Raw genomic sequence first — 20,483 nt, forward strand, 5'->3', positions numbered from 1 at the left:
GGCGGCGCGGGGGGAACATGGCGGCCGTGAGGGAGCGGCGGTGAAGGTGAGCCCCGGGCGGTGCCCGGCCCAGGGGCCGGGGAGAGCCGCTCCAGCCCGGGACGGTGCTTCGAAGGGGAGGGAGGGATGTCGCCTCTCGGGCGGCACGGACGAGGACAAAGGCAGAGACAAGGGCGGGAGCGGGTGAGGGTGAGACCCGCCGGGGAAGGGTCCTGAGGGGGCGCGAGGGGGCGCTGAGCGCCCCGTGAGGGCTGAGGGGGAGGCGGCGGTGTCGGCCCGGAGCGCCTGCCCAGAGCGTCCCACGGGCATGGAGATGGCGTGGGGGCAGAGCCCGCAGCATCCCCCAGGCATGGGAGTGGAGGGGGGCAGAGTCCGGAGCATCCCTTGGGCAAGCGGGGATGGTGGGGGGGGCAGAGCCCCGAGCATCCCCCGGGCATGGGGATGGTGGGGGGGCAGAGCCCGGCCCCTCACGGACCTCCCGTCCCTCATCCCCAGCCCTTCTGCCGCAGGGACGGAGACCGGCTGGACCCGGCGTCGCTGAAGGAGCTGCGGGACGGAGGGGAGGGGACGGAGTCCGGCCGGGGAGCGGGAGAAGGCAGGGAAACTGCTGCCGTTTTGTCTTCGAGAGGGCCTTGAGCTGGCCATGCGTGACTGGTGAAAACGTAACCCATCCTGAAAGTAAGTGGAGGATGGGGAGGAGTGATCGTTGTGGGGCAGTTTATTGGAAGGGAGAGGGAAAGGTGTTTTTCTAAAAATTTCTGATATACGAGTAGTTTTCATTTGTATAAAATGGAATTGTTTTTAAAATATGTATTTATCTAGTTCACGTTAGGATGCTTAGTTGGATCATGGAATCATGATCACAGATTGGTTTGGATTGAAAGGGACCTTAAAGATTATCCAGTTCTGCCCCCCTGCCATGAGCAGGGACACACCTTCCACTAGGCCAGGTTGCTCCAAGCTCCATCCAGCTTGGCCTTGGACACTCCCAGGGATGGGGCAGCCACAGCTTGTCTCGGCAGCCTGTGCCAGGGCCTCCCCACCCTCACAAGGAAGAATTTCTTCCCAATATCCCATCTAACCCTGCCCTCTGTCAGTGTGAAGCCATTCCCCCTTATCCTATCACTACACGCCCTTGGATAGCTGTTGGCTCTTGGTGACGCTGTTCTTCCCTGGATTTCTCCCTGCAGCGCAATGTCCCTGTTGTTCACTCGTTCCAACTCAATAGTTGCAGTGAAGAAGGATAAAAGACACATGGCTGAGGTAAATGCTTCTCCACTTAAACATTTTGTCACTGCAAAGAAGAAAATCAATGGTATCTTTGAACAGCTGGCTGCTTACATCAACGAGAGCTCCTCATTCCTGGAAGGTAAGCTGAGTTCTGGAACTACGAGTGTGTGACAGTGCTTTGCCCACAGACAGTTCTCCAAAACACACCCACCAAACCCCCTTATTCAGTTAAATAACGCTGCTAGACCTGTGCTTATTTATACACCTGTGTCTGCTTATGTATTCATGTTTATAAGAAAAACAGAAAATTATTTTGTTGAATTTTTTTTAGGTGTTCAGGTTCGTATTTTGAAGATGAGAATTTCATGCGTGTTAGGAAACTGAGCTAGTTAGGAAGCTATGACTTTTATGTTGTTTGGCAGATTTTTAATTAATTACACAACCCCTTTAGGGTTTTTTTGCCTATAATCCTTTCAGTGTTCTTGGCTGGACACATCATTGTCAGTGACATGTAACATATGCCAGTAATTGGCTTTAACAGCTTAAGGCACAGACAGATTTTTTTTTTAAGGGTGCTGGAGTGTTTGCAGTGTGGGCTGTTCTGTTTAAGGCAGTCCCAAGGATGGTGATGGTTTTTAGATACACAAAAGGGACCAGCTGATAAATACTGTTGCAGAAGTGCCTCAGGGTGTCATTGATCACCCACGCAGGCTGTGGGACAGATAAATGTTCGGTTCTGTGTGTTACCATCACAGAGAGGGCTGTCATCCAGGACTGACCCAGCTGGTCCTGGAATTCAGAGACATGATCTGTTTTGATTTTAGAAACGCACAAGAATGGAGAGCTTGATCCTGTCACCACGGAAGAGCAGGTACTGGAAGTCAAAGGCTACCTGTCAAAAGTCAGTGGTATCAGTGAAGTGTTGGCAAGACGACACATGAAAGTTGCTTTTTTTGGGAGGTGAGTCACGTGGGTGCGTGTTGCCTACGCTCCCCACTCAGTGAAGCATTCGAGGATTGCAGTCAGTAGAGAATATTTATAGAAACACTAATGCTTTAGCTTCTGCTTGTAACGTGCTTGTCCCTGGCAGTAGTGCTTTGTAAATTGGAAAGAAATATTGTGTCGTGTAGTTCTTCAACTTGAAGAATTCTTACAACAAGAGACTAGCAAAGTCTTTTTGCAGGTTGCCTCTGGCACCTGAATTGCTTATGGCTCTGGTACAGCTTGGCTCTAGAGAACTTGCTTTCTGTAATATCAAAGTGAGCACTCGTGGCTCTTGGAACCCTGCTACACCATTCTCAATCTGCCTGCAGGACAAGCAATGGGAAGAGCACTGTCATAAATGCCATGCTGTGGGACAAAGTCCTTCCTTCAGGAATTGGGCACACCACTAATTGCTTCCTGCGTGTAGAAGGGACGGATGGACATGATGCTTTCCTGCTGACCGAGGGCTCAGAGGAAAAGAAGAGCGTTAAGGTACAATTTCCTTAAGCATAAAGGCTCTTCAGAAATGGCAGAAAAGGGAAGGAACAAGAAAATTAAAATGCTATTAATAAATTTCACAGTTAAGGATTTTAATCATTAAAGGAATGGAGATGAAAAATGAGTCTTTTTTAGATGTAGCAAGGGAGGAATGAAGCAAGTCACAGGATGGAACTTGTTCATTTTATGAAAAAGATGATATGTTGTATTTGTTGGTGACAGCAGGGAGCAATGACTCAGGAAGTTCTGAGCTCTGTATGACTGACAGAATCACAGACTTCCTGATAATTCCTCACTAACTTTTCCTGGCAGAAAAATCTCTCATAAACTCTCATTAGTGGTTGTTTTTTGACCAGGACACTCAAAAAGGTTTTATATGGAAAACCTCCGCAGGAGAAAATAATTTGGAGTTTTATCTTAAATTGTCAGCGCACAGCTCTGAAGGGGAGAGAATTGTGTTAGTGGGTCTTGGCTCACAGGAAGTGTTATTTCCATCTTTTCATAGACAGTAAACCAGCTGGCTCATGCCCTTCATCAGGATGAACATCTGAATGCTGGCAGCCTGGTCAGTGTAATGTGGCCCAATTCCAAATGTTCTCTCTTAAAGGACGACCTGGTGCTGATGGACAGGTGAGAAATAGTTTTCTTTCCTTTCCTGCTTATCACAGACTAATTACGGAAATGTTTGCAGATACCTGTTTAACAAACATCAAAGGGATTGACCCTGTTCTAATCTGTGACAGTGAGCAAAGTCCTTTGCTGCAGTTCACACTCAGATTTTCGTAGGCAGTACTTCATTTTAATCTGTACTCTTGTCACCTCAGGACAGTGTTGCTCAGATATGGGAAATTAAGGCCCTGAAAAGCTGAAACACATCTCTTACTAACCTTTGCAATTCTGTTTTTGCTGTTTCCACAGCACAGTAATGTCTCATTTCTCTCTATTGCTAGCCCTGGCATTGATGTAACCACAGAGCTGGACAGCTGGATCGACAAATTCTGTCTCGATGCCGACGTGTTTGTCCTGGTGGCAAATTCTGAATCAACACTGATGCAAACTGTATGTGCAAATCCACCTGTTCGGGGAATTTGCCTAAAGGTTAAAAATACCTGACATCTTAATCTGAAGAGGTTTTGTTTCATTTTCCCTAGGAGAAGCAGTTCTTTCACAAGGTGAATGAACGTCTGTCTCGGCCCAATATATTTATTTTAAATAACCGCTGGGATGCATCTGCCTCCGAACCAGAGTACATGGAAGAGGTTTGTGATGTGTTTAAACTTCTTCTCTTTTCATGGATATTATGGAGTCTTTTGGCTCTGGTCCTTGCAGGTACAGTCAGTGTTGTGTGTGATTGTTTTACAGTTTGGATTTTTATCCCCTTAATATGGAGGCTGAGGGGACCACAGGCTAATGATCAGGGCACGACTCTCGAAACTTCTGAGCACAACTCCCACGGGGGGCCTTTTGGAGTTAAATCACTTAGATAACCTCTGGAAAATTCCATAAAATAGGAAAGTGTTTTTTCTTTTATGTTGGCAGCTTGTACCAGCAGAGGGCATGTGGGTGCTTGGTCTAACCTTTAAGGGGTGGATGGAGCAGATCTGACTGGCGGTGTGGTTTGTCCTGTTTGTCCCTCAGGTGCGGCGGCAGCACATGGAGCGCTGTACCAGCTTCCTGGTGGATGAGCTGGGTGTGGTGGATCGAGCCCAGGCAGGGGATCGCATTTTCTTTGTGTCTGCAAAAGAAGTGCTGAATGCCAGGATTCAGAAGGCTCAAGGGATGCCAGAGGGAGGTGAGGAAAGCCAGCAGAAATTTTGCATTAACTGGAAGAAAAGAGAGAATATCTTGTTCCAAAAAAAAGGAATAAAATTGGGGCGAAATTAATAATAGAGCAATCAAAGAGCTGACTTAGCAGCACTTTTGCATTGGCTTCAGTGTAAAGCAAGAGCATTTCTTGATGGCCAACACCTGACTGCTTTTGAAAAACTGAAGTGGTGGTTCTGTGCTTTCCTTCTCTCAGGTGGAGCACTGGCAGATGGATTTCAAGTAAGAATGCTTGAGTTCCAGAACTTCGAGAGAAGGTTTGAGGTGAGCAATATGTTGTGCTGGTTAGAGCTGAAAGACTGGGGACTGGTGGGGACACGTTTTGGAAACAGATCATACGGGAAGGAGAAGTTGTGTTAGTGTGCTGCTAATCTTGGGCTGCCTTTTGTCTGCAGGAGTGCATCTCACAGTCAGCAGTAAAAACAAAATTCGAGCAGCACACGGTGAGAGCGAAGCAGATCGCGGAGGATGTTCGGCTCATCATGGACTCTGTGCACGTTGCTGCCCAGGAACAGCGGTGAGAGCTGAGGCTGCTGCTTCCATAACTGAAGTATTCTGGGAGACACTGAAGGGAACATGAGCATTTGAAATGCAAAGTGGGAAGGACATGTACTGGTGAATTGGGAAAGTGTTGGGAAGAGGACCTTTTGTCCTGTGCTGTATAATGTATTGCAGATACTGACATGTTTTGTTACTGGGTGGGAGAATCTGTCTTAGTGCTGAAATCCCAGTGTATTTGTAGATGAAAAATGCATTTCTCTGGCACTTTGATGGACAGGGTTGTTTTTTCACCAGAGTTTACTGTCTGGAAATGCGAGAGGAACGACAGGATCGTTTGGGTTTTATTGACAAGCAGCTGGAGCTCCTGACTCAAGACTACAAGAGGAAAATCAAACAGATCACAGAAGAAGTGGAGAGGCAGGTAAGGAGGAGTGGCTGTGGAAAACTAGATTGTCTGAAACAGCCACCAGCATGGTGAGGACAATACACAGTGCTGACAAAGCTTTGAAATACTAAAAATGTGGGAGTTACAGATGGGAAGAGAAGAAATGCTTTCAGAAGCTCTGTTTTCTGTCCTGTGCTGTCTCTCTAGGTGTCAAATGCCATGGCAGAAGAAATCAGACGGCTCTCAGTGTTGGTAGATGAATACCAGGCAGACTTCCATCCATCTCAAGTAGTTCTTAAAGTGTACAAGACTGTAAGTGATGTTTGCTTCTTAACATTTGCTCGGCAACTTTAAAGGCATTTTTTAGCTCTGAGTCAGTAATTGTGCCAGCCTCTTGGGATAGTTAACATCCTTCCAACTAGGATATGAGCTAAGGCTTTAGTTTTTTAATAATCTCAGTGGTAAATTGATACACATATGATGTATCACATTATATAGATCCAACAGAACTTTTCCTAGACTAAAGAGCCCACGTGAGATTTTTATTGATTTGCCTTTTCCTCCTCCTCACTGAAAAAGGGGGAAGAATGAAATTAATATTAGAACAGTGGGCAGACAGAATGTGTGCTTCTGTTCTGGGAGGGTTTTTTTAACTAGCAAGCTCTAGCACCTGCAGCTTGCATGTTTATTCTAGCCTATGTTTATTCTAATCTTAATAACCCTTTCTCTGTCAGGAGCTGCATAAGCACATCGAGGAAGGCCTGGGCCGGAACATGTCAGAGCGTTGCTCCAACGCAATCACAAATTCCCTGCAGACAATGCAGCAAGAAATGATAGGTCAGTTCCACAGGCAATATTCCCCTTTCTTGACTTTCCTTGAATTGCCATGCAAAATAACTGGGTAGGTGTTCTGTGTTCCTTGTTAATCTGATGGCTGATGTTGGCTGGCATCACCTTATTTCCATCTTGAGTAATCCTGTTGTGTAGAGGACTAGTTCTGGGTCTGAACTGGTGCAGTGATTTCCTATTAAATATATATAGTCAGCATAATCCTCATGGCAGAGAGGAATCTTGGCTTTGGAAACTTGATTGTCAGATCAAATCCTAATGAAATACAAATGTCTTGTAACTAGGTGCCTGTCTCAATATGGGATTTCATGGGAGCCTAAAGACTTATAAATGGCTTTCAGATTCTGTTTTCCAAGGTGTTGCTAATCTGTAAGCTTCACCAGCTACCTGTAAGGATTTTGGAGTGTCCATGGAAAGATTTCCTTCTGAATCGATCTGAAGAACCAAGAACTGAATAGCAATTCAACAGTAGCAACATGCTTGGCTTCTGAAATTTAACACACTGAGGAAACTAACTGTGGAGGATGGAATAAGCCATAACCGCCCTGATTGCAGAATACAAGTCCAGTTAATTCTTGTGAACTCAACAGCCCTTTTTTTCCATGTTTTTCTTTTCTGTGTGTGCAGATGGTTTAAAACCCCTCCTCCCAGTCTCCCTGCGGGGCCAGATAGACATGTTAATTCCCCGCCAGTGCTTCATGCTCAGCTATGATCTGAACTGTGACAAGCTTTGTGCTGACTTCCAAGAGGACATAGAATTCCATTTCTCTCTGGGGTGGACGATGCTGGTGAACAGGTTTTTGGGACCAAAGAATGGTCGTCGGGCCTTGATGGGCTATAATGACCAGGTGAGACACCTCGTTGAGTGTTGGGGTAGATGTGACTTTTGTTATTTCAGTGGCTGCTGAGGGTTTTTAGGGGGGGAAGAACAGTGGCTTGCCTTCTCTTATCTGTCCTTTGGTTTTGTCCCTGCTTTTCCAATTAGGTTCAACGCCCTTTAACACCAGCAAATCCCAGTCTGCCTCCTTTGCCTCAGGGCTCTATGACCCAGGAAGAGCTTATGGTGTCCATGGTGACTGGCCTGGCCTCATTAACTTCCCGGACTTCCATGGGGATCATCGTGGTTGGTGGTGTGGTACGTGTGCCGTCTGGGCAGCATTTATATAACTGAAGTTGGAGCACTGACTTGAAAAGCACTTGCACTGCTGAATCCTGTAGATAATTGCTATTCACAGATAGGGAAATACTTTCTCCTTTATCTTCCATCAGAGTATAAATACTGAGCTGATTTTGCAATGCTCTGTGCGCCACTGTTAGGAGCGAGCATCAAGCTGAGATGATGATTGTGTAATTTGTTTTTCCTTGTGCTTTTTCAGGTCTGGAAGGCCGTGGGTTGGAGACTGATTGCTCTCTCTTTTGGCCTTTATGGGCTCCTCTATGTGTATGAGCGCCTCACCTGGACCACAAAAGCAAAGGAGAGAGCTTTCAAGAGGCAGTTTGTGGAGTATGCTGGGGAGAAACTGCAGCTCATCGTCAGCTACACGGGCTCCAACTGCAGCCACCAAGTCCAACAGTGAGTTGCCTGTATTCAGATAAAACCTTAAGTTATTTGGTTTTTTTTATGCTGTTCCTTGTTAAGTCTTCATTCGTAATTCCACGTTTAAAAATGTGTAATGACAGGTGTGTTAAAATAATATTACTCTTTTTTTTGAACCTGTAGTGGTTGGGTGCTGTTAAGCATTGGTCTTACTGTATTTCCGTGTCTCAAATCAAGATGCCCTGACATATTCTTGTGCAGAAATGGAAGGATAAAGATCTGAGTCGTGATACCATCAGCACTACACATCAGAGGGCTTTAGTCCTTGACTTTGCTGCTTGATCTTACTTTCTGTCACACCCAGCTCTTCTTGTTTCCTAGGGAGCTTGCTGGAACGTTTGCTCATTTGTGCCAGCAAGTGGATGTCACACGGGAGAACCTTGAGCAGGAAATTTCTGCCATGAATAAAAAAATCGAAGTTCTGGATTCACTGCAGAGCAAAGCAAAACTGCTCAGGTGAGATTTGATTATTCCATATGATTGTTTCTCCTGAACATTCTGATGTTCAGATGAGCTGTAGTTTTGAGTTCAGTCTGTCATCGTGTTTGATGTGCAGACCTTTCCCTACCAACTTGTGTTCCCTTTCACATGGTACTTTCCCATGGACAATCATTTTAAGCTTCTGTCTCACAAAACATCTTTTCCTTCCTGTTTTCGATTTGTTGGGAATTACAGTTCCTCAACCTCCTTCAGGCTGTTACAAAATCATGCAAAAAGTCTCACCCTCACCTTTGTACAGAGTTGTGTGCTGATTTCTTTACCCTGCAAAAGCTGTCAGGAAGCTTTTTTCAAACATTCCTTACCTACACAGTAAGATCAGTGTGAAGTTGTGTCCAAGATCTCAGTTTGAACCTCAAAGCCTGTTAAGAGGCAAACATTCCTGACCTGAGGAATGGCAGCAGCATTTTGGAGAGGTTGTCTGGCACTCCATGCCTTGCTGGGTGCTCATTTTAGTGGCACTTCTTTCTGAGTGGCTTAAGAGCTGTTTCCTTCACCTAACAAAGACCTTCTGTCCTTGCAGGAACAAAGCGGGTTGGCTGGACAGCGAACTCAACATGTTCACACATCAGTACCTGCAGCAAAGCAGATAGTGTGGGAAAGAGAGAAAAAAAAAAGAGTTTCCCTTCAGTGCTCTCTTAATTACTGCAGAGAACATGGTGGGTGATGGAATTCCCTAAAGGGAATGAGCAAGAGCCTATTGCTGTGTTTCCAGTGGCTGTGTGAACAATAGGATTCTGCTTCCCCGTTCTGTGTCCCACCTCTAAACACTAGCTGTTAATAACTCTTCTTTTTCCTTCCTTTGAGACCAGGCTACTTCAGGAGGAATGTGTGCTTCATACATTTACAGGGGGCTTTTACTGCACTTCCTTTTTGCTTTAAACAAACTTAAAGCAAACAAGAAAAATCTTTATCGGGTTAAAAAGTTATTCTGACACCTCTTTATGGTGTTTATTTGTTTTACTACATAGAGGCAGAGCTTTTGAGTTCCAAGCCCCAGGTGGGGGTTGCGTGACAAGCAGCTGTTTTGTCTGAGCACAGGTCCCATGCACACAGACGTGATGGTGGTTTCACAATGCATTTATAGCCCACACAGGCCTGTCTCCTGGGTTAATATTCTGTTATTCTAGAACCTGACACAGAATCCCCGTGTCCCTTCATAGAAAGGTTTATTGCTGTCATTATGCTTAAACCTCTGAACAAAACCCATCCTCTTCCAGAGAAAGAGGGATTAAGATTTTGCTTTGGTAAGATTAGTGGCTTTGGAGTTAGTTTCTTCCTCCTAAGAGCTCTTTTAATAACAGTCTGGCCCATTTCCTGTCACGGACAAATAGTTTGCAAAGACAGAACTAGTTCCTGTGAAGGAGATAGTGCTGCTAATTTGGCAGCTTGTTAAGGAAGAAAACTAGGAAGGAAAAGCCAGTTGACAGAATGTAATGAACTGCCTTACGAGCTAAGTCAACGAATGTGGGTTTTCTTTGGAAATGCACAGCTGTGTTTCTGGAAGCAGGCCTTTGGAATTCCATTACCACTCTCTGGCCACAAGAACAGCACGTGGATCACACGCTGTAAGAGATTTTGCTCCATGTAGAGTTCCCTCAGGATGTCGCAGTGCGGGCAGCGATGGGATCTGATGATGTTTCTCTTCTGTTAAAAGTATGAGGACAGGCTGGCAGGTACAGCTCCTCAGGGGTGGGGGGAGTTGTGGCCCTTGTAGTTCATGCCAGGGCAAGAATGGGTTAATGCAACTTCTCCCCCCACCCCCATTCCCCCAAGACATTCTTTATTTGCAAATAGATGAAATGAATTGTTGAGTTTTGCCCTGAAGCAGTTATGAATTTGGAATATAAGATTTAGGAATTGTAAGGATTTGAGTCTCTTCCTGTTGAAATTGATAAGAGAAGAAATTCTCGCTGATTTTAGGAGTAGTAGGATATGTTTCTTCTGTTGTTTGGAAAGTTTCTTTTCCTCTTTGTGGGTCAGTATTTTGCCATGTGTTGGGTATAACCTTTTTGTTGTCCACAAAATGCTTGAGGAATCCAGAATCAGATCCTGTAGTTCTGGGGTTAGTGACAACCTAAATCTGTTCAGCATCACACATAGAATACGGACTGCATTCAGAACTACTAAGCAGTGGAGTGTTCTTATTGACAATGAGACTTTTCCCTTGAAAATGGCCTTAGGATTTCTTGTTCCTGCTCAGGTGTGAATATATGTGCCTGTGACAAGTCCCCTGTTTCTTGTGTCATGGAAGTTCCAGAAAGAAGCTGCCTGATACTTGAGGGAGTAAAAATAGTGAAATGTCAGTAAGTACATCTTAGGTAAGGCTGTTCTGAGATTTGCAGTAAGACTGGAAGTATCTTGATTGTGTAGGAGCTGGTGGTGAGATTTATGTGCCCAGAACACAGAAAGGAAACAAACCCCTCCCTTCCAGCAGATAGCCTTGACTCCAGCTCAAACTGAAAAGCTCTTTTCATCAGAAGGCTTCACTGGCCTTGGCTGGGTTCCTCGGGCAGCCACCAGGACATAAATATAGCTTGGATCAGATCTGAGAATGAGCAAGAAAGAAATCTGAGTCCTTGCCTCTGGAAGTGTGTGCTCTGGGCTTGTGGTGAAGTACACTGGAGTAAGTGGATCACTTCTTACTCTGCTGGAGGTAGTGTTTGAATTAATTTGGATCTCTGGTCTCTCAAGCTATCACATGCACTGTTATAATAAGCTATTTATTCTTCTGTTGAGTTAAAACATTAAGCACATCCCTCATACACCAACTGTCGGTGCCAGGTAGAGGCAGAGGGTGATGTACTATTGCTCAGCAGCTCGTGACTACTTGAAATGCTGACCTTGCTTTTGAAGACCTGTCAGCATCTCTTCAGCAGACCTTTAGGGGAAATCTGATAAATGAGCTTATCTTTAAGCCAGTGTCTTATCTGTAAAGGGAAAAGAGATTGGTTGGTTCCTGGAACCCGGAGTCTTGGTGCTGTTCGTGCCTCTTACTCGGCTTTGGGTGGTGTGTTCTCACTGCAGAGCTGACACAACCTGCAGAACGGGGGAAAGAACCACTTGGAGTTTTTCAGAAGCAAAACTGCTAACAGGGGAGAGAAGAACTTTTAATATGTGTGTAACCCTTGTCCCTAGAAGCCCAAATGAAAGAGAATCAAACTTTTAACAGACAGGCCTATGAGCTGGATTCCTCTGAAACACATTACAGCTGCACTTCTTTAATTCAGAGTGGTGGAGGAATGAACACTATCAGGAGGAGGCTGTTCTCTTCTGATTTTAATAAGGAAGGCTGAACTAATCTGTGAAACAGGTAATTCCAAAAACAGTCTCCCCCAGACTCCCATTAAAGAAGGTCAGCTAAATGCACTTTTATCTTATTGCTGCTACTTTTCCTGTTGCGTTGATGGAGCTCTTCAAAATACTCTTACCAGCGAGTTTATTCTCTGCTGTATTTAAGGTGATGAATTTGCATGAATTAGTCCTGTAACAGTGCTGTAAACAATGGAAACCAAAATAAAAATGAATTGTAACAAACATTTCTCCTGGCGTGTCCTGCGTGTTGTGACACAAAGCCTTCCAGTGTAAGTACATCTATTTCAGGTGTGTTCCATGGGGTACTGAAGTGCATGTTTGACACCAGGGACCTTCTGTGCTCTTACTTTGATAGTTAGCAGTTAACTATCTGAGACTGACTGCAAGGTTAGAAAACCCTTCCTGAAGAATTATGCTGAGGAGATCAGAGCTTGGTTTGCTTTAGAAAGCTTTCCTGCCTAGAAGAGGCATCTTTCCCCAGAGAGAGTTTAGATGTTTTCTCCTGCATTCCAGAGAAAAAGATAAGTCCTGCAGACATGACAAAGGCCCCCCACAGGGGGTTGGGGAGGGGGCAGAAATTGTAAAAGTCCTGAGAAGAGTGTTTGAAGCGCCATTAGCATTAATGTTCCCTTAAGTCCAGTGTTCTCGACTTTGGAAACAAATTTTCCTACAATCCTTCCACTGCCTTTCACAGAATCAATGAGGTTGGAAAACACCTCTGACTTCATCAAGTCCAACCTTTGACCCAACACCACTTTGCCTACCAGACCATGGCACTGATGCCACAGTCTCTGCTTAAACACCTCCAGGGAGGGTGACTCCACCTGGGCAGCCCATTCCAATGTCCGATCGCTCTCTCTGGAAAGAATTTCTTCCTGATGTCCAACCTGAACCTTCCCCGGCGCAGCTTAAGGCCGTGCCCTCTTGTCCTGCTGCTGGTTGTGTGGGAGGAGAGCCCGACCCGCCTGGCTCCCCCTCCTGTCAGGGAGCTGTAGAGAGCGATGAGGTCTCCCCGAGCCCTCGGGGGCAGCAGCGTGTCATCTTCACACACAGTTTTAATCGCACTAAAACTACCAGCACTGAATCAGCGATTTCTCGAGGATACCGGAGGAAGCCACAGCCAGCAAATATTCGGGTCAGAGCGCTGCGCTCTCTCAAGTCTGAAGGGAGCGGCCCCCCCTCAGGCGGGCGGTGCCGGCCCCGCGCATGCCGGGAGGGCCGCGGGGCGGGCCCGGCCCACGAACGGCCTCGGCGGGGCCGCCCGGGGGAATCCCGGCGGCTACAGCGGGACGGGCACGGCAGGGGATCCCCGGACCGGCCCCCCCGGGCCCCGGAGCGGCGGGGCGGGCGCAGGTGGGACGGGGGAACACGGCGGGACGGGGCTGGGAAGGCGGCGGGACGGGCGGGTCCCCGCGCTGCGAGGGAGGGCCGGGGGGAGGGAGCTGCTCGCTGCTCGCCGCTCTCCGCTCCGGTGCCAGCCCGGCCTCGGGAAGGTGAAGGGGAATTCTGCGACGCCCGGGGCTCCCTCCCCTTCTTTGTGGGCGCGGGAGAGCCGAAGCAGCGCCCCTGCTTGGGAGCGGCCCGCGGGGCTGAACAACTTCCACGCAGGGAGCTCCTTCCCGGTCCTCAATTCCCGAGGCAGCCGCTCCTTACCCTGAGCCGCGGGAAGCGGAGCTGCTCCGCACGGAGGGCTCAGGCCGTGTGGCATCAGCTTGAGAGTCCCCCCCGTGATGAGCACGGAGGGCCAGCAGCTTCTTGTAGGTTGTGCCAGGGGTGGATATCGCCTGGTAAAAACCCTTCCAGAAAGCCCCCCGACCGATGTTATTTTCGGAGCGTTTGCTCTCCCGTGAGCAGCGGTGAGAGGGTGCTCGTCCAAGCTGTTAGCTTTGTGTCCTGTGAAGGCTGCCAGAACTAATGTTTCTTTTCAAGTTTTCTCAAATTTAGTGCCTCAAGAGTGACATTTATGTTTTCTGTCCCGTACTGCGCCTCTCACTTATTTGCTGCAGCAAGGAGAGAATGTTGTAGTTTGTTGATTGTTAACGCTGCTCTCCACTCCTCCTGGTGCCCTTGTACCACATTTGATTCTCCATGGCCGGTTGCCGAGGGAGCAAACACAAAAACAAGTCAGATGAGCTTCGGAGAAGGGTTTAGGGATCCTTCGGAACAAAAGGTCCTAGAAAACCGTATGGTTTTATTGAGAACGTAATTTATCGGTCTGGTCAAAAGCAATGTGGGTGTTTGTCTTTAGGGTTTGCTTCTGCTTTATTTAAAAATCCACTTTCTGCAAATTTAGAGCAGCTTGTGATGTTGTAAAGGTGTTGAACAGGGTGAGAGCTCTCCAGTCAAACTAGACTTTATTTGTTTATCTGTTAACTCCTTTTCACCCCCTTGTGGGACTTAATGTAATTAATTTATGGGATTGGAATTGCCCAAGACCTTGTCCTGAGTCATAATTGAGCCTTTTTGGAGCCTTCCTGCCTGGGGGACATGGAGGACAGTCTTGACTCAGTATTTCTTTTGGATTTAGCAAATGCTTTCATAGTGATTAATCATATTTTGAATTTACGAATATCCTGTGCTTATCAAAATACAAATTTTGATGTTTCAAAAGACCATTAAAGCAGGATTGCCTAAGGATATCCTAATTAACAGCCTCTGAACCAAATGTCTCTCGTTTAGCTTTTTGATGTGACTTTTTCACGTGTGCTGTTTGCTCTGTCAGAGTTTCTTGTCTCTGTTCAGTCAGCTCCCAGTTTCTGAGTGCAAAATACTTGATGGTCCAGCCGAGGGGAGAGAAGCATGAGGTGGTGCTGGTTCTTAGCATAAAGACTTTGGCTGATTTCTCAGGAGAAAGGATCAACACTCCAGCATTTCAACAGCTGTAAGTGGGTTTTAGGAAAAATCCCCTGAAAGTGGTTTGTCCCATGTCTACTTCATCGCTTAATCCTTCTTTTTGTGTGGTTCCCCCTTTCCTCTGGCTTTACAGGAAAATGGTCGTTTAGGATGGACTTGGAGCTCCTGAAGAAGCTGCGTCAGGCCAACCAGGACCTTCTACAAAGGCTCAAAACAAAGCAGGAGGAGATCAGAAAAAGAGTTCCCAGCAAGCCACTCCTTCCAGCATCTGTTCCTGGCAGCACAGCTGCTGAGGGCTCTGTCCCCTGGCCCAGGAGAGGGGTATGTGTGGTGTCTGTGCTAGAAATTCTGGGAAGCAAATGGGCCCTGTGGGACAGCAGCTCTGCCTGTGGTGTGGGAGAGGAGTCACATGGACACGGAGGAGCTGGTAGAAAGTGGAATGTGGAATCTGTTAGAAAAAGAGCTGCCCTTTGGTTGTTGTTTATCCTGTGGTCTTAATCTGTTCTCCTTGCAAAGAATTCAGTCCCTGCCTAAGAAATGCAGGTTTCTTCATCTGACACAGGAATGAACATTGGGGAAAAAAATCCTTTTGTTTCATCTAAGCACAAGGGCCGAAAGTTTTGCGGTTCCTCAAGTTGGGAAAAGCTTCTTTTAGCTGGAAGTGGATCTCTTTCTTCTCCAAATAAAAACATCTTGTGACTCAATGTTAGGATTTTCCTTTTTATCCCACAGGAATTTAAAGGGGTGAGCAGAGCAGAATGAGAGGTTCATCTTCTCTCAGTGAGTGAAAAATGTCCTAATGAGAGGTATTTGTATTGATGCCATGTGTAATGAGGGTCTCTGTCCTTACAGAAGGAGAATCAGGTGGGTGTTGTGAAGGCCACAGCTGAGCCTGGAGTGGTGGTGTCTGTGGAACCCAGAGCTTGCACAGCCAGAGCAGCCCTCAGTTCACCTCATAAACACAGCAGCAGGGCCAGAGGGGGACAGCAACAACAAGCAAAGGCACAGGAAGCAACAGGCTTGGATTCCAGCTTTCCTGGGAAAGAGAAGAATGTTATTCCAGTGTCTGCAATCATTCCATGCGGCAGAGAAGCCTCCAGAGTGGATGGGGATGGCCATGCTCGAGGAAGCCCAGAGAAGGAATCCTTCCTGCTGGGACTTGGAGAGAACAGAAAACATCCTCTGCTCCAGGGTTTCCATGAGAAGAATCAACCAGACCCATCACTGAGCAGAGTGCAAAATGAGGAGCCCAGGGAGCAGCACATGGTCAGCAGGGAACCCACAGTACCTAAATCAGTCCTGGTGACGTCCCAGTCCAAAGAGCTGAAGGTAAATGTCAAACCAGTGCTTTGTTTATTTTCCCAGGTCAACAGAAGGATGGGGAAGAAGGGCCAGGAGAACATGACTTACCCTGTTCCCACTGTGTAGGTGGGAAGTTGGGGCTGGAAGTGTTCCCGGGTGTAGCAGCCAGGGGCTGTTGACAGTTTGTTCAGGCCCTGCTTTCCTCAGGCAGTGAACTGAAGACCAGAAAACTGTCCCACTTGACTGTGAGACTCGCTGTGTTTGCTCATGGGATCCCTGTGCTGAGGGAGAACAGCCAGGGGCAGTGCTGCTGCTCCAGAGTTTGTTCCCCTGGGTAGCAAGGGCAGGCTCTGCCCCTGATCATCCTCCAGCGCAGCCTGATCTTTGGGGGTGTGAGATGAGGGACCTTGTTTAAAGCTCTGAAAAATCCTGCCTTATCCCTAGGCAAGTCCCCTCTTTCTGTTTTATTTGTTGAGAAGGCAAAGGGCTGGTGAGCAAGTCACTGGTAGAGGCATAGACAGAATCCAGCCTCAAAGTAAGTCATAGCTGTCCCATTTGAGCAGTTGCCAGTTGTCTCCTCAGCTGTACCTTTGACTGTCCTGCTGGGTGACTAAGGAGTCTTTGTGAATTGTTTTCCCAGAAGAAAGCTCGTCATGTGACTTTTCAGCCTGACCCCGAAGAAGATGCCACACCGGTGGGCAGCTGGTCTGCCCGTCCTTTCCTGGGCTATGACTGGATTGCAGGTGAATCCTAACCCTGAAGCAAAGCTCTCAGCAGGGTGGGGTGGTATGAAGAGCATAAACACAGCTGATGACCCCCCTAAGGTGAGGTGTAGTGGGGCTGCTGTCCTCAAGTCCATGAAGAAGTCCCTCAGCAGAGGGGCTGCAGCTCTGTCAGAGGCTCTTTCCTGTCCAGACGTGACCTGTGCTTCCCTGGAATGGTGAAGTGGCAGTGGTATGGGAATGCAGGCAGCAAATGGTAAAGCCCAATGGGGTCAGAGAGGACACCAAATAACTGGAATGAAAAAGGAAGCCAAACCACACAGTTAATCTCTGGTTTGACATGATGGCCTGCTCTTCTCATTACCATTATTTTGTTTTGACTGTTTTTTGTGAGGCTGCCTTTGGTGCTTTCCAGAATTTGATGAATCCCTGCACTTTCTTCTCTCCTTGGTCTTTTCAGGGCTCCTTGAGACAAAGTCTTCAGTAACAGAAAAACCTGAGCAATACTTTGCTGAGCTGCAGCAGTTCCGACAGGCCAACAGGGAAGCTTGTATTGATGAGCAGGACCTGGAGTAAGTGGGAATGGGGAAGGGAGCCGTGGTCTGATTGGAGTGGGACATTGTAAGGGTGGCTTTGAGGGCCTTTATTTACCTGCCAGGCATAAATGTGTGCTTGGAAAAGGCAGGGCTGCTCAGAGCACCTGCCCTCCTGTCACCAGCTGATCTCTGTGTGTGTTTCTTTAGGCCCAAGGCTCTGGATTGCACCGGTCCTGAACAAGAAGCAGATTCGATAACCGGTTCCCATAAGTGTAAGATCACATTTCTTCCTACTCCAATTTCTGTGAAAAAACAACTTTGTCATCCTGAGAGAGCAGCACATCATGCAAACAAGGAAGAATGTTATTTCAGCTGCAGCTCTTCAACCAGATTCAACTTCCTACTCCAAAGGCACTTGAGTCTCCACTCAATCATTGTCCTGTTAATCTGTCAGGGTTTCTTGTAACTGGCTAATGTTCTGTTTTTAGCTTGAGGTTGAAGTTTTGGTTTTGCTTTTTAGGAACTTACTTGGGAACAGGAAATGTAAAAGATATTTGAGGAAAGGCAGTTCTTCTTATAGAATGCAGGTGTGGCACTGTGGTAGAACACAGCTTTGTTTGGCTGGTTTGAGGAACCTTCTGACAAACAAGGACTATGAAGTTTGGGGGTTTGTTGTTCTGTGCAGGTTTTTACTGTTACCGGTTAAACCAGCGCCTGTTCACTGTCCCCGTGGATCCAGAATCTGCCTGCCCTGTGTGTAAGATCCCACGTGCCCACCAGCCCCCAGGGACACTGGAAGAGCCAGCCCATGTCAGGTAAATAGGAATGACTGCCTTGTGATATGCAGAACTCAAGGAAACAACAGGGAAGAAAAAGCTGGTCAGGTGAAGGAGAAAACAGCGTCACAGCAGCTCTGTAGAAGGTTGCTGTTCTCAAGGCAGAGATACATCTGGCTTAGAAAGGCCTTACTGATCTTACCCATGAGCACAAACAGTTTTGAGGTCAATGAGAAATGCCTGTTTAATCCAAATTTGTTCCAGAATGTGAATGTGGATGTGAAGTGTCTAATGCCCTGATTCCAAAACTGTTTTGCTTGGTTCAGTTTGGGATTAGACCCTTGGATTCTGGGTGGGGAAGGCAGATTTCCTCTGCCTCGTCAGAGGTGCAGGCACTGACTTCCCTTGTGTGCTTCCAGGGTCAGCATTCCCAGGAATACCCTTCTGCCTGCCCACAAGTACAAGGCCCATCGCAGGAGGAGCTTTGAGCCAGCAGACGATCTGGCCTTGCCCTCGGTGAGTTGCTGCTCTGGCTGATGGCACAGCCCAGGCTGGGCATTGCTTTAAGAGGGAAAGAAAATCTGGGACTCATTGCCCTGGCAAGGGGTTTCCACTAAAATTTCTGACGTGTGTCACTGAGCCAGGAAAACCATTGGTGTGTTGTGAGTTAGTGCCTTTGTGGAGTGTATGACGAATTTCCAGTACTTTACACTGCACAAAGGAAAGCACCCTCTGGAGATGTGTCCTTCTGGGGCAGATCTGACTGACTCAACACCATGATCCACACGTAGGAGTGCCTGTGTCTCCTTCCACAGGTGTCAGGAGGTCTGGAAGGAGAGCATCCATGAAGCATACACAGTGTGTCATCCGTGGTGGCAAGGGGTGGATTTCAAGCTGTTACTGGAGAGCTGTTCCTGTACTCCAGCCAGTAACCAGTGCTAGGCAGTATTGCTAATCTGACCCTGGCCTGAAGATTTCCAGGGAAGAGGTGGGAGGACACTGAGTTTTGAGGTTTAGGGAACTGGATGAGTCAGTCGAGACAGGTTCAGAGAGGTCGGGTGCTTGAGTTCACAAAGCAGGAGATCAGTTTAGAAGTAATCAGCCAGTGAAAGGTGGAAGAGGGGAGGGACAGTTTTGCTTCATGAGAGATTTCATCCTTTTCCTGTTAGTCATATAAAGCTCCTCAAAAATTAATTAATTACTTTAATAATTGCTAAAACTTCCCTGTGCAGAAGTTACTATTTAGAACCACATTTAGGCCACAATGGATAAAAAAGGGTACAGCATTCCCATCTCTTTTCACAGCACTGCCTGGCTGGCTGGGAAAACATCATCCCTCCAAGCAACCCCAGGCTCAGCAGTTTGGATCTGCGATCTTCCCTGGAAGAGAGGCCTTCTCCCCATCCTCACCTGGTAAGGACAGCTTCCAGAGTCCCTGGAGATGCTGGGAATTGCACAGGTGGAAATTGCTGTCCCACCTCTAAAGGGTTGGGCTGAGCAAATGAAAATTTATCACCACTGGGAAACATTTTCCTTGTTCTCAGCTTGTGTGCACAGGGACAAGAAAGCAAACGGAGCTGAACAGAGGCAAAAGCCTGTTCAGCTCACCACTCTTCGTCAAAGAAAAGTCACTGTGGCACTCTCTGATTAACACCTTCTTCCTTTGGCTTCCAGGACTCGCTGCCCAGAGTGTCAAGAGGCACCAGAACCGAGGAGCTCCTGCCCCCCTTGGCACGTCCCAGGTCCAGCAGTGCCTCCCCTCAGAGGAGGCAAAGCAAGCGGCACCGGGGAGCAGCTCCCGGATCAAACCAGGCGGCATCGACGCTGTGAACCATCAGTGTGACTGCCCAGGGGGAGGGGTGGGCCCAGCACGTGGGAACAACTCCCAGACGAAGCCATTTGGATGAAAATTAAACTGGGAACAGATTTTTCCGTGGTTTCCCCGCTCGCGCGGTGAGCGGTGCGCGCGTGTGAGGGTTCGGATGGTCCGGTGCGTTGGTTCCCTGCTCTTTTTTTGCCTCTCACAGCTGCTCCTGAGAGCTGTCCCACCTGGGGCTGCCTCAAGGGATGTGTCCAGGATGAGGAGGAACAGCCATGGCAGCGTTTGCCACCTCGGCTGAGTCACCACCAGTGGAACTGAGCTCTGAATGGCAGGGGAGGAAGTGGCCTGGGAAGGGCCGGGTTCAGTGGAGTGACACAAATCTGTTGGTTTCCAGGTGTTTGATACGTGACACTGAATAGTGCCTTAAACCTGAGCTCCTCAGTAATTTAGTTAAAATTTTAAAAATCCTATTTATTTTCAGTGCAATGTGTGTAGCTTCAGGGTACGTCAGAGTAACTGTGAGAGTGGAAAAACATGTTAAAATAAAATGAGAGTTTATTCATTAACAAGCTAGATAATGTTAAAGCCTTAAAGTGTTTGCAAACTGTGCTTGCCTCTGCTTTTCCAAGTCCATTGGGAGATAAACAAAAAAAACCATTTTGGAGTTTTTAAATTGTACCAAAACAAAATACATCACATAGCGTGATTAGTTTGAACTTTATAGACTGATCTTGCTTTTCTTGCCTAAAAACAATAAAATTGATGTTTTATTTTGCCTTGAGTTTTCTGAA

General features: G+C 47.3%; 2 protein-coding genes across 4 annotated transcripts; both read left to right on the forward strand.

Moving 5' to 3' along the window:
- The first annotated feature begins 24 nt into the window (after positions 1-24).
- On the forward strand, positions 25-11,905 carry MFN2 (mitofusin 2). Of its 2 annotated transcripts, XM_050322425.1 has the most exons (19): positions 25-46; positions 510-678; positions 1,191-1,369; positions 2,055-2,190; positions 2,544-2,706; positions 3,218-3,342; positions 3,663-3,771; positions 3,864-3,971; positions 4,351-4,504; positions 4,733-4,800; positions 4,932-5,053; positions 5,332-5,458; positions 5,630-5,734; positions 6,157-6,259; positions 6,899-7,119; positions 7,257-7,406; positions 7,648-7,844; positions 8,190-8,324; positions 8,890-11,905. In XM_050322425.1, exons 3-19 carry the CDS (start codon positions 1,195-1,197, stop codon positions 8,957-8,959), a joined length of 2,268 nt encoding a protein of 755 aa, XP_050178382.1. In that variant the 5' UTR covers positions 25-46; positions 510-678; positions 1,191-1,194; the 3' UTR covers positions 8,960-11,905. The 2 variants fall into 2 exon arrangements, with proteins under 2 accessions (XP_050178382.1, XP_050178383.1); XM_050322426.1 differs by lacking the exon at positions 25-46 and having other exon boundaries at positions 504-678.
- Positions 11,906-12,879: 974 nt separating this feature from the next.
- On the forward strand, positions 12,880-20,473 carry MIIP (migration and invasion inhibitory protein). Of its 2 annotated transcripts, none has more exons than XM_050322671.1 (11): positions 12,880-13,034; positions 14,424-14,562; positions 14,668-14,855; positions 15,387-15,863; positions 16,480-16,579; positions 17,019-17,130; positions 17,302-17,366; positions 17,780-17,909; positions 18,290-18,386; positions 19,176-19,283; positions 19,545-20,473. In XM_050322671.1, the coding sequence occupies exons 3-11, from the start codon at positions 14,685-14,687 to the stop codon at positions 19,698-19,700; spliced, it is 1,416 nt and encodes a 471-aa protein (XP_050178628.1). In that variant the 5' UTR covers positions 12,880-13,034; positions 14,424-14,562; positions 14,668-14,684; the 3' UTR covers positions 19,701-20,473. The 2 variants fall into 2 exon arrangements, with proteins under 2 accessions (XP_050178628.1, XP_050178627.1); XM_050322670.1 differs by having other exon boundaries at positions 12,881-13,034; positions 16,477-16,579.
- The last annotated feature ends 10 nt before the right edge of the window (positions 20,474-20,483 follow it).

This window comes from Myiozetetes cayanensis, unplaced genomic scaffold, assembly GCF_022539395.1.
Source record: "Myiozetetes cayanensis isolate MyiCay16 unplaced genomic scaffold, myiCay2020 scf28, whole genome shotgun sequence".
Classification (NCBI taxonomy): domain Eukaryota; kingdom Metazoa; phylum Chordata; class Aves; order Passeriformes; family Tyrannidae; genus Myiozetetes; species Myiozetetes cayanensis.

Excerpts from the sequence above, each read along its gene's own strand:
- MFN2 (XM_050322425.1), top strand. The coding sequence starts at position 1,195 with ATGTCCCTGTTGTTCACTCGTTCCAACTCAATAGTTGCAGTGAAGAAG. Across the intron at positions 4,801-4,931 it reads ACTTCGAGAGAAGGTTTGAG|GAGTGCATCTCACAGTCAGC; the intron begins GTGAGCAATATG and ends TTTTGTCTGCAG. Across the intron at positions 5,735-6,156 it reads TTCTTAAAGTGTACAAGACT|GAGCTGCATAAGCACATCGA; the intron begins GTAAGTGATGTT and ends TTTCTCTGTCAG.
- MIIP (XM_050322670.1), top strand. The coding sequence starts at position 14,685 with ATGGACTTGGAGCTCCTGAAGAAGCTGCGTCAGGCCAACCAGGACCTT. Across the intron at positions 17,910-18,289 it reads GAAGAGCCAGCCCATGTCAG|GGTCAGCATTCCCAGGAATA; the intron begins GTAAATAGGAAT and ends GTGTGCTTCCAG. Across the intron at positions 18,387-19,175 it reads ACGATCTGGCCTTGCCCTCG|CACTGCCTGGCTGGCTGGGA; the intron begins GTGAGTTGCTGC and ends CTCTTTTCACAG.